Source organism: Andrographis paniculata, unplaced genomic scaffold (assembly GCF_009805555.1).
Source record: "Andrographis paniculata isolate CXL003 unplaced genomic scaffold, ASM980555v1 Contig15END, whole genome shotgun sequence".
NCBI lineage: Eukaryota > Viridiplantae > Streptophyta > Magnoliopsida > Lamiales > Acanthaceae > Andrographis > Andrographis paniculata.
The window spans coordinates 3,142,120-3,157,018 of record NW_026137435.1 but is presented as its reverse complement, the minus strand read 5'-3'; the positions used below and the strand labels follow the sequence as shown (position 1 = coordinate 3,157,018).

General features: G+C 37.1%; 1 protein-coding gene and 1 non-coding gene across 2 annotated transcripts; one reads left to right on the top strand and one right to left on the bottom strand.

Annotated features, from left to right (window-relative positions):
- Positions 1 to 8,526: 8,526 nt before the first annotated feature.
- LOC127263439 (small nucleolar RNA R71) lies at positions 8,527 to 8,633 on the top strand. The gene has a single exon (XR_007841479.1). It is a non-coding gene; the product is annotated as a small nucleolar RNA R71 (small nucleolar RNA).
- A 599-nt stretch (positions 8,634 to 9,232) lies between these two features.
- Positions 9,233 to 13,172, bottom strand: LOC127260790 ((+)-neomenthol dehydrogenase-like). The gene is made up of 10 exons (XM_051288718.1): positions 12,857 to 13,172; positions 12,515 to 12,755; positions 12,238 to 12,306; positions 11,926 to 12,105; positions 11,464 to 11,838; positions 10,835 to 10,854; positions 10,288 to 10,534; positions 10,140 to 10,205; positions 9,846 to 10,025; positions 9,233 to 9,733 (listed from the first exon to the last, which is right to left on the bottom strand). The coding sequence occupies exons 1-10, from the start codon at positions 12,877 to 12,879 to the stop codon at positions 9,350 to 9,352; spliced, it is 1,785 nt and encodes a 594-aa protein (XP_051144675.1). The 5' UTR covers positions 12,880 to 13,172; the 3' UTR covers positions 9,233 to 9,349.
- Positions 13,173 to 14,899: the final 1,727 nt, after the last annotated feature.

The window sequence follows — 14,899 nt, the reverse complement described above, 5'->3', positions numbered from 1 at the left end:
TATTGCCGCTGGTCAGCAGTGCATTTACTGCGCCGCCACAATAATTCCTGCACAGAATTTAGCTGCATTTATGTCTCCTGCACCCTCAGCTCCTGCATTTACTACACTCTCCCAGCTCCCTTAATTAAAATCCTGCACTACTTTTTAGCCAATTTTTGGTTATTTTTGTGTAATTTTTATTCTAGAACCTTCTAGAAAATAGGTAGTTATTAGTAGTTATATTAGTAGCTATTTTTAGAGTTAGTTATTTATGGTTATTTTTAGAGGTAGTTAGTAGTTATTTTTAGAAGTAGTTATTTATTGACGGTTGTAACCGTCAAACTTCTAGAAGTTTTTCCCCTATAAATATCCCCTCTAATTGTACCATATATGATATAGACCATAGATAGATATATATAGACCATAGATATATATATACACCATATATACACAATAATATACATTCTATTTTCTCCATTTCTTTTCTTCCGTATTTTTTTTATCTAGTTTAATAATACGAGATTTTCGGTTTTGTGTCGCGAGCAAACTGATTTTCTCCCTCTTTTTCTTTTAATTTCAGCATAGTATTTTAGCTAGTAAAATTCCTATCATATTTCTCCACCTCACCTTCACCCAAAAATTCCATGTTCGATTTGAATTGTTCAAGTTGGATTTTCGACAAGGTTGCGGAAGGGCGACAGAAGAATCGACTATTTCAGCCCTGTTATGCGCCAAAAGCGGTTTCCGGGTAGTTCAACGTAGCTAAGTACGCGGGAGCCTATTTTGATTAAAGAGAGGTAATAAAAGGGGTAGAGCCACTAGGGGTAAAGTCAGACACAAACGCCTCGCTTCATCCTTTTCGAGATACGTATATTTTATCGCTTTTTAGTTAGATTTAATTTCCACAATTTATCTTTTCAGTTTCTTCAATTGCATTAACTCATTGCACTTTTTCTAATTAAATATAGGATATTCGCATATTCCCTGAGTTCGACCCGGACACTCACCGCTTAAAGAGATTTTTTATTTTTGACGAACTTTTTGGAGTTACTACACGAACACGCACAACACTATTTTCATTTTATACATATATCATTTTTTTTGTATCTTACAAGATATTTAAAAAAAAAAAAAAAAAAACTCTCCAAAAATCTTCCGATCAGGTGCTTTTACTGTATAGGATGATGAGAAGAAAGAGGCAAATGAGGATATTGAATTTACTGAAATGAAATGTGAAGAAATTGTTGAGGCTTATGATGGGTTAGTTGTTGAGCATACAATCTTGGTTGTGCAAAATGACAAATTGAAGGCTTGTGTTATGAGGCTGGATAAGAAGATTGAGATCTTAATGAAAGTAAATGGAAAAATAACATAAATGAATGATGAGCTTGCTGTGGAACATGAAAAATTACTTCAAACCTAAAAAAAACAGTTGGAGAAAAATACCAGTGGTGAACAGGAGCTGGAAGCTGTCCAGACATCAAATGAACCAGACTCTGAAAACAGTAGTTCTAAAAATCAAAATCAGAAAAAATACCATTGAGTGGCAAAAATCATCATGTGGATCAGATTATTGGTGATCCCCAAGGTCCAATCTTGACAAGAGGAAGTCCATTAACTTTAAAGAGCTTGTTGGATTAAACTGCTTTGTTTCAAAGGTGGAACCGAAGGACATCGCAACAGGCTTGGAGGATGAATTCCGGGTGGCAGCCATGCAAGATGAACTGTTACAGTTTGAAAGGAATGAAGTGTGGGAACTCGTCTCACCTCCAAATGGTGCTAACATCATTTGAACAAAATGGATTTTTCGAAACAAAACAGATGAATACGGGAATATAATACGAAATAAAGCTAGGCTGGTCGCTCAAGGGTATGCAGAAGTTGAAGAATTTGATTATGATGAGACTTACGCTCCAGTTGCTCGGTTAGAAGCCGTGAGACTCTTACTCTCAATCGCCAGCTCTTTAGATTTCAAGTTATTCCAGATCTACATCAAAACCGCCTTTCTAAATTAGTGGTTGAAGGAGGAAGTGTTTGTAGCACAACCAAAGGGATTTGAGGATCCAACATATCCACATCATGTATATAAGCTAAAAAAGGCACTATGGACTGAAACAAGCTCCCAGGGCCTGGTATGAACGCTTTTCTATGTATCTACTGTCTCAAAACTATACACGTGGATCGGTGGACAAAACTCTATTCTTGAAGAAAAGCAAATGAGACTTAATAATTGCCCAGATCTATGTGGATGACATTGTGTTTGGATCTACCTCAGACAACGTAAAGAATGTGTTTGTGACAATCATGTCAAACGAGTTTGGAATGTCAATACTGGGAGAACTCAAATATTTCTTGGGACTTCAAATTCAACAATGCTCAAACAGCATTTTTCTGAATTAGAGTAAGTTTATTTCAAGCTTGGTGAAACATTTTGGAATGGACAATGCTAAACCCATACGAACCCCAATGGGTCTACAAGAGAAATTATCTAAAGATGAGGGAGGCACATCAGTAGATGCAAAATCTTATCGAAGAAGAGAGGGCTTGGTGAGTGAGACAATGTGTGTGATGTGAGGCAAACAGGAAATCTGAGAGTTGGGATTTTTGGGATTTCTGTGAGCTAAACATTGTAGAAAGCATTACTGTAATCACGAACCAGTTCTTTGATAGTTGAGATGAGCCTGGGTTGGAACCCCCCAGATGTAGGTTATTGATGACCGAACTGGGTTAACAATTGGTTTTGCATTTTGCTTTACTGCCTTCAGTGTGTCTACGTTGTCTGGTCTGGTTACAAACCTTCTCTATTTAATCGAGTTCATATTGGTGTGTTGAGGTTCTGTCCTTATTGTCTGTTGGAATTGGTAAGTTGGGACCAACACTCTCGGACCTCCATATGTATTTCCTGAAATTCCAGAATTATGCACTCCACTACCGCTGCTCAACGTTCTTCTTCGCGAATCTAAAATGCTTCATTCCTCACAGTTTGACGGATCACGTCAGCCAATTTCCTAGAGATTTCATATGCGATATCCCCGATTCCAGCCTGAATACATTGATTCACTTCTCTACGTACCATATCCTCCATCGTTTTGGTCGATAATGATTCTTCTCCTTTCCTCAGCCCTGGGGTGCGGCTTCCACTGGGGTGAACCGGTGTTCCAATTCCAGTGTTTCTTGTACCTATTTTCAGACCTGAACTTTGATTTTGATTTTCCATGGTGATCACCTTACCATTATGAAGTTATATACACGAACCCGACTTTGTCCTACTGTGCGTGCCAATTGTTGGAACCTGAAATTCGGAAGTTCCACAATAGTTCATCGATTTCATCGGTGTGGGTTCCCGAAATATTCCAAAGAGCCAATCCGTCATCGGGTAATCGAGAGCCTACATGATTAAGCGAACTAAACTACGATAATCTATGGAAAACAAGTAAAATAAATTGCAGAAAGCCGTAACTTGAATTAAATTGCATAAACGAAACTAGAACATGAAAGAAAAATAGAAAAATAGACGATTTGATATGGTTGTGCGTGTGTGTGTTGTGTTTTTTTCCTAATTTTAATCCTAAGCTAGAATAACCACATCTTCCACTAAAAAGGGCAGTTCCAATTATTCCTCCATCTCTCTCAACCGCCAGGTAACCTCCTTCCATCGGCTCCCAACCGGGTTCCACTCGTTTTGAACATCTTCTGTTGTTTCTGGACCGGGTTCCATTCGATCTGAACTTCTTCCATTGCCTTTGGATCAGACCTGCAACTTACCCTGACTTGCTTCTATCATACTCCTAGCCGGTCTACGGAGATATGTCCCCAACAACCTCGAGTTACATGGAATCCTCCTCTTTTTTCTTGTGTTTTGACCCATAGAACCTTCCATATAGGACATGTAGGTGTTGGGGTCTTCCGTTCATGTTACGAAGTTGCCAACCCAGGGTTGATGGAGTTTGTTGTCCAGAGGCTTGTGGAAGCCATACCCTTTTACTCCATGGAAGCTCCGCAACCCGAAGGAAGTTGTTACCTTCAGCTTTGAGTCATTTGGACTTAGGGTCCAAAAAATTTATATTTGTGTTTTAATCAAAGTTCATATTTTTTGCATCAACAAAACAAATATCTTATGCTAGCGTCATCCAGTTGTGAGCGTGATATGAAGAAGAATGATATTTTACTAATCTAAAGAATTAAACTTCGCGTTTTACACCACAAAAGTAGTAAATTTAGCTAAGTGCGGAGAGTAAATAAGATACGTGGGGAGCACGCGACTTCTATCACAAGTGCTTCCAACCACCCATGATAAACTGTAGAGCTATTTATAGTTTGAGCTATTCCTAAAGTGTTCGCATTTTTTAGTGAGTGGAATTGTTATAAATTATTCAAATCGACCTTTATTTATAAGCACAAACAGAGCTTCTAGAAGGTTAGTGATTACATTTTCCAGTTGGCGATGACTCTCAGTCATCCAATCCAGCAAATAAAAATTTGAATATTCGAGATTTACTCTACACGGATCATGGTGGCCTATACAAGATTGAATATTAAACCACCTATCCCTTTAATTTCCAGTACTTTACATTCTCTTTCTTTACAGGGATGGTATTAACGAAGCGTATTCATTGTTGTTTATGATATTTAAGGGGAAATGTTATAAGTCATTATATCTATTACTCATTATATTTTATAGATGTCATCTTGCATGCATTTCCATGTAATATAGGTATGGTGACTAAGCACTTATGTTAATACAATGATTTGAAGAAGATTATTGATGGTGGCGGCCGATGGTTTCGATGCGTCAGGAGAAGATGCTGTCGTCGTTGGAGAGAGAGAGACAACATTGACGACGGCGTGGCTGGGCGGCACGGATTTCAATTGGTCCTAGACTTTGCATCTATGGCAAGGGAGGAAGAAAGGAGAAAGGAGACGGAGTTGCACTTCGTCGGAGTAGCGGGGTGAGCGGTCGACGGGGAGAAATGTCGCCGACGATCGAGGAGCGAGAGAGGCACTGCCTGGTGCGGTGGAGAAGCGACAAGAGCTATCAATGTTGAAATTCATGAGGTTTTTGGATGATATAAGACTAATCCGATTATACATTTCCATGTTAGGTTGGCTTATGAATCGCAAGCCTTGAAGAAAGAAATACATAATTAGCAGTAGAGGACCTAGGCAAGCGTGAGCAGCGGCGGTCGATCTCAATTGATGTCGGCATGGTTGGCGGCGGTCCGAAACTGGTGGTGTGCAGCGGTCCGGTGTTAGCTCGGCGGCTGGTGTAGGGCGGCGTCGGTCATGCGAAGGAGAGGGGAGGCGGGATTTTGGAAATTGAATTGTGAAATTGAATTAAAAATATAGGTATGTTTAGATAAGATGAGGGATTTTTTATATATAGGTAAAATGACTAAAATGTCCTATTTCTTAACTAATATGTCTTGGACTGCTGTTGAAAGATGTGACCACACCTAAGGTTCGGTCCACCACTATTTTGTGACCGAATCTGATGTAACTACACCTAAGGTGGGGTTTTCTACTATTTTTGCAGCCAAAATCCAATGTGATCATATCTAAGCATCTAGTGCCCAATTCAACTTTAAAAAAAAAAAAAAAAATTACCAAGGAGTTTTCCTACAAAATAAAAGATCCAAATCAAATATAAGCGGAGATTAAAAATAAACTAAAATTTAAAGAAAACAATAAAACTAAAACTAAAAAATTTGGGTTGCCTTGCAATAAACGTCTTTCTTTTTAACATCTTTGGCTAAACGTAGTTTTCAAGTCATTCATTTGGAAGAACGAACCGTCTTGCCCACCACAATTTATGTCTTTTATTTCAATGTTTAAAATGATGATTACTCACAAAAAATTATTTTTGCAAGATTAGTATCATTATTTAAATGAGCAGGCTCCAATTGATTCGGTGAGGGCTTCGATTTTACGTCCATAATAGATTTATCGTACAATCCCAAGACTCATTGTATACATTTTTTAATAACATTCACACTATACAAGGTATTAGGTTTCACATGGTATTTCATAGCATAAAAAAATATTAAGTTGAACATTTTCACCATCAAATTCCGGCTAAATCGCACAAAATCCATCTGTAGTTTCACAAAATTGCGTCAAATCTCCTATACTTTTAAAACTGTATCAAACTCACTCGTGGTTTCATAAACTCTGCGTCTAACCCCTTCGATGGTCCTTATTTAACGGGATTTGACTTAAATGCACTCAAACTGCGAATAAATTTTAGAATCTCACTTTCTAAACCCCTAAAATTACAAATATATTTATTTTTCTTATATTTAGCCTAAAAAACAGTATAACTAAACTTTTAAAACCTGATAAAAATAACTATTTTTTAGTATATTTATTATTTTTTGAGGATAAATATAAGAAAAAAGAATATATTTGTAATTTTAGTGGTTTAGAAATTGAGATTTAAAATTTATTCGCAGCTTGGACGCATTTATGTCAAATACCGTTAAAGGACTGTCAAGGGGGTTAGGCGCAGAGTTTATGAAACCACGAGGGAGTTTGACGCAGTTTTAGAAGTATAGGGATTTGGTGAAATTTCATGAAACCACATGTAGGTTTTGTACAATTTAGCCTCAAATTCCATAGTAAGTTACCTTGTTCCACATCAATTATGGTGCGTATAGTGCACATGAATGGCCTACCAAGAAAAATCAATAAAGGATTTGGAGAGTTATCATCATGCATATCAAACACATAAAAATCAACTAGAAAAAATAATTCGTTCACTTGCAGACATCTTCAATTATTCCTTCATGGTAAGCATCTGTCTTTTCGGCTAATTGTATAATGAGTTTCTTTTAAAGGCTCAATATTCAAAGACTTATAAATAGATTTAAGCATCACATTGATTGCGGCTCTCTTTCGGAATATCTCCATTATCTCTTATTTTTATCATTCCTCTTTGGTTTTGCCAACCTACAAATAAATGGTACATTATTAGTTTTAGAATTAGCAGATAATTCCGATGTTACCTTGTTCGATTCTTTATTGGCGATTTTTTCTATTTCTTTCTCAATGCCATTCTCATTCTTGTCCTTTGAAATTTCAACTTCTGATTATTCCAATCTTTGCCATTTTGTATAAAAATTGAGCTTACATTCTTCGGACTACCGTCAGGTTATGAGGGCAATTTGTTTTTTTTTCTCTTGACTTCATCTCGTTCACCTTATTCATCACTTTGAGAAATTTTTTCCTCTAAATTCCTTATGTTATTCCGAGTTTTTTTGTTGAAATTGCAACATACTAGATGCCATGGTTTTCATCATATCCTCGAAAGAATTACTTGAAATTATTTGAGAAGGTTGTGGAAAGTGGTTAGGTGCTTGGAATCTTCTCGAATGATCCCCAATGTTGGCTTATTGATTTTCATACTTCAAGTTCGGGTGATCACTCCATTCTTGATTGTAAGTGTTCGAGTATCGGTAGTATTCTCTTGGAATGAATCTCGAGGCATTAACATCTACTCTTTGAGTCAAAGTAGGACAAATATTGGTCAGGTGTTCCAAACTTTTGAAAATCCCACAAGGCTTAACTTGTAAGTTCCCTACAATTCTCTATTTCAATCATAAGAATACGTATATATTTATAGTGATATACCAATCGTCTAAATAAGACCAGAATCCTACGAATCTCTTAAATAAGATAACTACCATAAATATGATATTGCTTCTAAAAATATATTAACACCCCTCCTCAAACTCAAGATATGATCGAAAAACTTGAGTTTGTCAGAAGTGACCAAAAATGATATAGCCGAAATCTTCCACGTACGAATTTGAATTCTTCAAGATTGAATGAAAGTGATGTAGCCGTCCACTGGATCAGATTCAGAAGCAGAACTCTCAACACCGTTAGAGTTGGAAACATGACTCACTATGAGTCGAAAACAGGACTCGCTCACTCTTAATAGAGCTAAAGTCAGAAATAGGACTCCCTCACTCACAATAGAGCTAGAGTCGGAAACAGGATTCTCTCGCTCTCAATAGAGTTAGAGTCGAAAACAGGACTCTCAACAGCATTAGAGTCAGAAGTAGACTCTATCAGTGGAGTAGTAGAGACGGAGTCGGCATGAAAATAATAGCATGACCGTGAATAGAAGCAAATACATCAATAAAATATAAAAACATATACGGGATATAACGGATCATAGATGTACCCAGAGAGAATTTGACTCTAATACCATGTTAGAATATGAAATTGAAATTCTCTATTTCAATCATAAGAATACGTACATATTTATAGCGATATACAAATCATGTAAATAAGACTAGAATCTTACGAATCTCTTAAATAAGATAACTACCATAAATATAATATATTGCTTCTAAATATATTTTAACACTTCCTTAACTACTACCACTTCTCATTGATCGAATTGTTGTGAATTCATTGTCATGTTATTTAGTAAGTCTCACATCTCTCTAGGGGTTTTGTTCATCAAGACTCTAATTGCTGCGTCTATGATTCTCCTATTGATTGAAGTCAAATCTTCATAAAAATACTGAATCAGTAATTGGAATTTGGTGTTGAGGACATCTAGTAATTAAAGCATTAAAGCGATTCCAATATTTAAATAAAGATTCTCCTGTATGTTGTGTGATTTCACATATCTCTTTCCCCATGTTTGCAACTCGTGAGGCAACAAAGTATTTGTCTAGAAACATTCTCTTCATATCAGCTAACGTAGTAACGCTTCCGGCAGGTAGATTGAAGAATCAATTTTCCGCAACGTCTTCAGTGATAAAAGAAAAACAAGAAGTTTGATTTGATCTTCTGTTACTCGTGGTGGCTTCATACATGTACGCAGTGTTACCTTTTATCATCGGAATGTGATGCAAGGAGTTGTTGAGTCAAATTAGGAGCTGTTAGCTCCCTTATGTCCTTTTATCTATCTTTTCTTCTAGTTCGATATCGTCAGAGCTAAAATCACTAGATAATTCAGTTTCAAAATCTTTTTGATGTTGTTCCCTAGTTTCTTTTCTCATTCGATGCATAATCTTCTCAATATCGAGATCGAAAATCAATATTCATATATGATTAGACTTAGACATAAACAAGAAAAATTAGAATTTTTTAAATAATAGAAAACAAGTAAAAATAAAATAAACAGCGTCAAAATTTGACAGCGTTCATCACACGCTGCAAACCACATATGGTTCGCCTGGTGTAGTTTGTCTTGCCGAACTTAGCTTGTACAACAGCAGTAACAGTTGCGGATTTCATGTCATAAAACAAAATATATAAAAATAATACATTTTCAAAACAAAACCTTATTACAGTGTCTGGACACGACACACTGATCATTACAAACAAAAACCCATTCGAAACCTCGAAACAAAAATCAACCATCAAAGGATGATTCGACATTGTCGACGAACAAAGCCCCAGAAGGTCCAGTCTCAGGCAAAACGGCAACCTTGACAATATACCGACTCCCTTCCTCGACAGGGATCAACCCTGTGTAAGCATTGAAGTCTGTCTTGACAAATCCAGGGCAGACTGCATTCACCTTCATGTCCGGACACTTTCTGGCCACAATTCTTGTCAGGGCATTCACTGCTGCCTTCGAGATGATGTACGCTGGGAAAAGGCCAGGCCACCCCTTCTCTTCGAACCTCCCATCCTTAAAATCTTCGAGGAACTGTTTCAGCACGTTCTCCACTTTCTCCTCTGTCAGATTCTGGCCATCTCCCAGCTCCTTTCTTGCCCATTCATGGGACAAAAACTGCAGAAAAGAATATTCTTTATTTAATTAGGGTTTTTTTTTTTTTTAATTTTAATTTTTAATTTCTTCATCAACCTTGATTTGGGTAATATACATTCGTAAATTCCAATACCTTGAGTTTGCCCAGTGAAGTGGAGACATTGACAATTCTTGGGGAAGATGAGAGGATTAGGAGAGGGATGAATGCCTGAATGAGCCTTTTTGTGCCGTAGTAATTTGTCTGCACACATTCTTGGGACAGCTCGTATGTTTGCCCATAAATTTCGAGCCAATTCACTGCAAGGCCTGGTCTCTGCACCAATGGTTTTCCCAAATTCAGACAAGATCGCAAGAATACATACATATATATATATATATATAGATATGCTGTGAATTGTGGAAAGAATGGATTGAAGAAGATGATTACATAGCCACCAATGGCTTTTAGTGCATCAACATCTGTACTGACTCCACCCACTCCAGCATTATTCACCTGCAAGAAAAGATATCAATTAAAGAAGAAGATCCACTCAAGTTAAGGAATTGAAGCACATGTTTAATTAATTGAGACAAACCAGGATATCCAGCTTCCCAAAAGTGGTCTTAACAAAATCAGCTAGGGCAGCAGCACTTGCATCGTCGAGGACGTCAAGTGTGTGGAAAACAACATGTCCAGAAAGCCCCAATTCCCTGAGCTTACCGACGGCTTCATTTCCCCTCTTCTGATTTCTTGCAGTGAGCACCACAGTGACCCCCTGGGAAGCCAGCTGCTTGCACACTTCAAACCCAATCCCCTTGTTTGCACCTGTCACTACTGCAATCCTGCAACGGAATTTCTTAATTTGTGTAAATTGGATTACTTATTCTTGATCAGGAAAATAATTAATTAATTAATTAATTATACCTCTTTGATTCTGCCATGGATCATGTATGTGTTGAAGCGCTCTCTCTCTCTCTCTCTTCTCAATGTGGGAAGAGGCAAAGCAGTGTAAGGCGAGTGACTGAACAGGCAGAAATCAAGAATGTCCGAATCTTACATTTTTGTTCAAATCATGTTTTTTAGGGACTATATATACATATATTCTGAAAAGCTACCAATGCATTCAGCCCACCAATTTATACCGATTCTCTCTGTCGCCTTTCTGCAGCCCCCAAGGGATTGTTAATTCTTACAACAACCACTTCCTTCGAGCTCAATTCAGACAGGACAAATCCATGGCGTTGTCAAAGTTGAATTTCCCCTCACCAAACTTGCAAATTTCCACACAGTGTGCTAAATAGACATTAAAGAATAAGAATCAGGTGAGCTGACAAAAAGTGTTACTACCACTAGTCTCTCAATCTAAATAATAATTTGATCTAACGATTTTGTAAAAAAAAAAAAATACTCATTTTGTCCTACCTATCATGTTCACTGTCGTTTATATCCGTCTCATATCTTATATCACTTTTTATTTTTTTAAAAATAATTACATATTTTAATTTTATTTTAAATTTTTTAATTTAATTTTTTTTAAATTTTAATTAAATTAATTATTTATCTTCATTTTAATATATAATATAGAATAATTATTTTCACTAATATATTTTAAATTATCTACTAATTATACTTATTATAAATTTAGGTGCAAAAATACAATATGAAACGGAGTGAGTGATATATATAATTTTTAAGAGAATACGGAAATTGCATAGTAACAAAGCAAAGCCGTAACGAAACAAAGTAGATGAACATGGAAGAATCATTCGACGAAAGATGAGACTTCCATTCTTGAAAAGAACACTCCGGAAGGGCCGTCGTCGGGTAGGAGAGCCAGCCGGACAGCGCTCTCGGCGCCTTCTGCAAGTGACAGAATGCCGGTGTTTCCATTCATATCCGTTCTGACATATCCCGGGCAGACAGCGTTGATTTTGAACGCCGGGTACTTCCTTGCAAGAATTCTTGTGTAAGCAATCATGGCAGCTTTCGAGAGTGTGTATGCCGACAAGAATCTCGGCCAGCCTTTGGCATCTAAGTTCCCGTCTTTAAAGTCTTGAAGAAACTCATTCAGGACATGATCCACACTGTCCTCCCCTAGATTCTCCGATTCGATCAGCGTCTTCTTAGCCCATTCGTTGGGGATATTCTGAAATTGATCCAAAGTTTTGCACCGTAACATACAATCTGATCGATCGACGAGGGAAAGGGACCATTTTGAATTCGGAGTACGTACCTTAAGTCTGCCGGTTTCAGAGGAGACATTCACAATTCTTGGAGAATCAGAAAGCTGGAGAAGAGGAATAAACGCTTCGGACAGCCTCTTTGCTCCGTAGTAATTTGTCTGCACACCTTCGGCTGCGGCATCGTATGTCTGTGTCATAATGTCGTCCCAGTTGACGTTGAACCGCAGTATCTACAACAACAGAAAGTTTACAGGACAAACAAGAATCGTGAGCATAATCAGACGGATAAACACATACAGAAAGAGAAGAATTAATGATTGTGCAGAATGAATCAAGACAGGAAAATAAAGGCGAATACAAACATCGTCTGGGTTTAAAGCTTTCATTTTATCGAAATCGACAATTGCCCCAGTGATCCCTGCATTGTTCACCTGACACCAAAAATTCGAAGAAAGTAGCCCTAATCACTAATCAGACATGCTTACACACACATATATATTCATACACAGACAAATTAAATAATGTATCCAAGTGAATTGTTCGTCATGGATGGTTAAGCCCTGAAATTAAACATATGTATATAACCATCCATCCAGGTGCAGCAGATTCAAGAATGAGTGTTAGAATGGTGGGTCTTACTAAAATGTCGAGCTTCCCAAACCTAGAGTTGACGAAATCAAAGAGGGCAGAAATAGTGGAAGAATCGGTGACATCTAGTTGATGGAACAGGACACGATCAGATTGATGATGAAGTTTATGCAGTGCTTGAAGGCCCTTGTCCTGGTCCCTCGCAGTCAAAATCACTGTGATTCCATTTGCAGCCAGCTGGTTGCAAATCTCGAAGCCGATCCCCTTGTTGGCCCCGGTCACAACAGCACACCTGAAAAGCAATCGGAAATCCCCGTACCCATTTCAAATCCCCATATACATATATATATATATATATGATGAATCGGCGAATCAGGAGCTGAATGAGTTGACCTTGCGCCTGCTGATTCCGCCATTGATGGATGGATGGATGGATGGATGATGGGTTTTGGCAATCTGCTCTGCGCACTCTCATATAATGGAGTCTGGGAGCTGCCTGGCTGACGTTAAGCCGGGATCTTGGGAGCTCCTACGACTACAACTCCGATCCGCATTACCTAGAACTAGAAGGCAGAAGCTCAATTGGGTGGTGAATTATCTGGTATTAAGGTCCTGGAGCTCCCAAGTCAAGCAACCTCAGTACTGAATATTTGGACAATAATAATATATTATTAACTACTACTGGCCGGCACACTACACTACACTACACTACATTACACGGCACGAGATTAATTTTGAAAAAGTTTGTTTAAGCAGTATTGTCAGTGTGGAGACGGAACTTGTTTCTAAAGTTTGAGATTTAACAAATCATGAAATTGAAGAATAATTCAATATGGAGAATGAGTTTATTATTGTTGTGGATCTGAAAACAACCAAGTATCAAGATTACTTTTTACTTCTAACCATAACCATGATTGATTGAAACCTCTTTGATTTTGGATAACGTGGAATTCCCACTCGCTATCCGAAAATGCGCACTGGATAAACTTTCGTCCAAACCTAACACCCTACAAACTATTTCACTATTTGGAGGTTTTGATTTAACTCTGATTCTTTTTCGAATTGGGCCTTTGAATTCTTTCTCATTTCAAAGAGTGTTGACAAACCAAAAATAAGAAATACACTTTTAATATGAGGAGTGAGGAACACCTCCACTCCAAATCTCATTTATAAAGTAAAAGTCTAGTGAACAGAAAAGACTTTCAATAGAAAACGTATGCCACGATCTCAAAGGATCAAAGTCATAACAACCAACACATGAATCAACAGGAAAGCATCGTGTTCACACCGGAACACTTACAAACCTTAACAGTTGAATAAGAGAAAATAGCAAACTGAGGGTTTAACAATACAAACAATATATGTAGCAATCCAGTAGTATCGACTGCCTCTTTAGTGCTTTCCTTTTATTCTTGTTCACCAAAACCAGACAGCTCTAAATCATTCCAAATTGAACCAGAAATCTACGGAAGGAAACGAAGTGATAGAAAACTAGCAAAAAAATGTGATTGTAGTCAAGCAAGATGAATGAAGAGAAAATCGATACGGAGATCGATTCTAGTACGAATGAAATGAGGCAGAGTGAAGCGATTCAAATAACCGCGTGCAAAAGTGCACAAGTGAAAGAGCAGTGTATGGAAGAGCTAGTTATGGAGATGAAGTAGTTCTTTGTGCTCTATGTGTGGATGCGAGTGAATGAATGAAGTTGAAGATGATGGTGGATTCTGCACTGTGTGTGAGAGACGAAAGTGTATAACAGAGAAGTAAAAATGGATTCGTACTAGGGCACGGTGAGAAAGATGGCGAAGTGAGATAGAGAGTGAAAGTGTGAATAAATAAAAGATATAAATATATATATGGATCAGATCCAGAAGTAAGAAAGTTTGGGCCAAAACCATCACTAGTGCGGCCCAAGAGGAGTAACTTGTTAAGAAAGAGCTTGGCAGGCTTCAGCCATTCGACCTCTGAAATTAATTAGAGCTGCACCTTTTTGTGCAGGCTTTGCCCAAATTCGTGCAAGCTCTCGTTCATGTTTTTTGATACCTCTCTGTATATATTTACTAGCACTTTATTGAAAATATTAACATCCTAGTAATAATAATAATAATAATTTTATGTATTATATGTATATATTAGGAATTTTTTATATTTTATTTTTAAATATTCAATTGTGTTTCCTAAATGTATGTGATTTTTTTAAAGGAACCCCTTTCATGCTCATATCACGTCGAGGTACTGTAGAAGAGAAAACAACAAAATTCGATCAAAATATATTTTATAAATAATGAAGTATTTTACTAAAAGTATTAATATTTTTCATAAAAAAATAATGTAAAATATAAATTAACAAATAATTTGTATATAAATTTCATTATATGAATTATTAATTAATTTATTACTATGTATTTTATAACATTGTAATTTCTAATAAAGTTT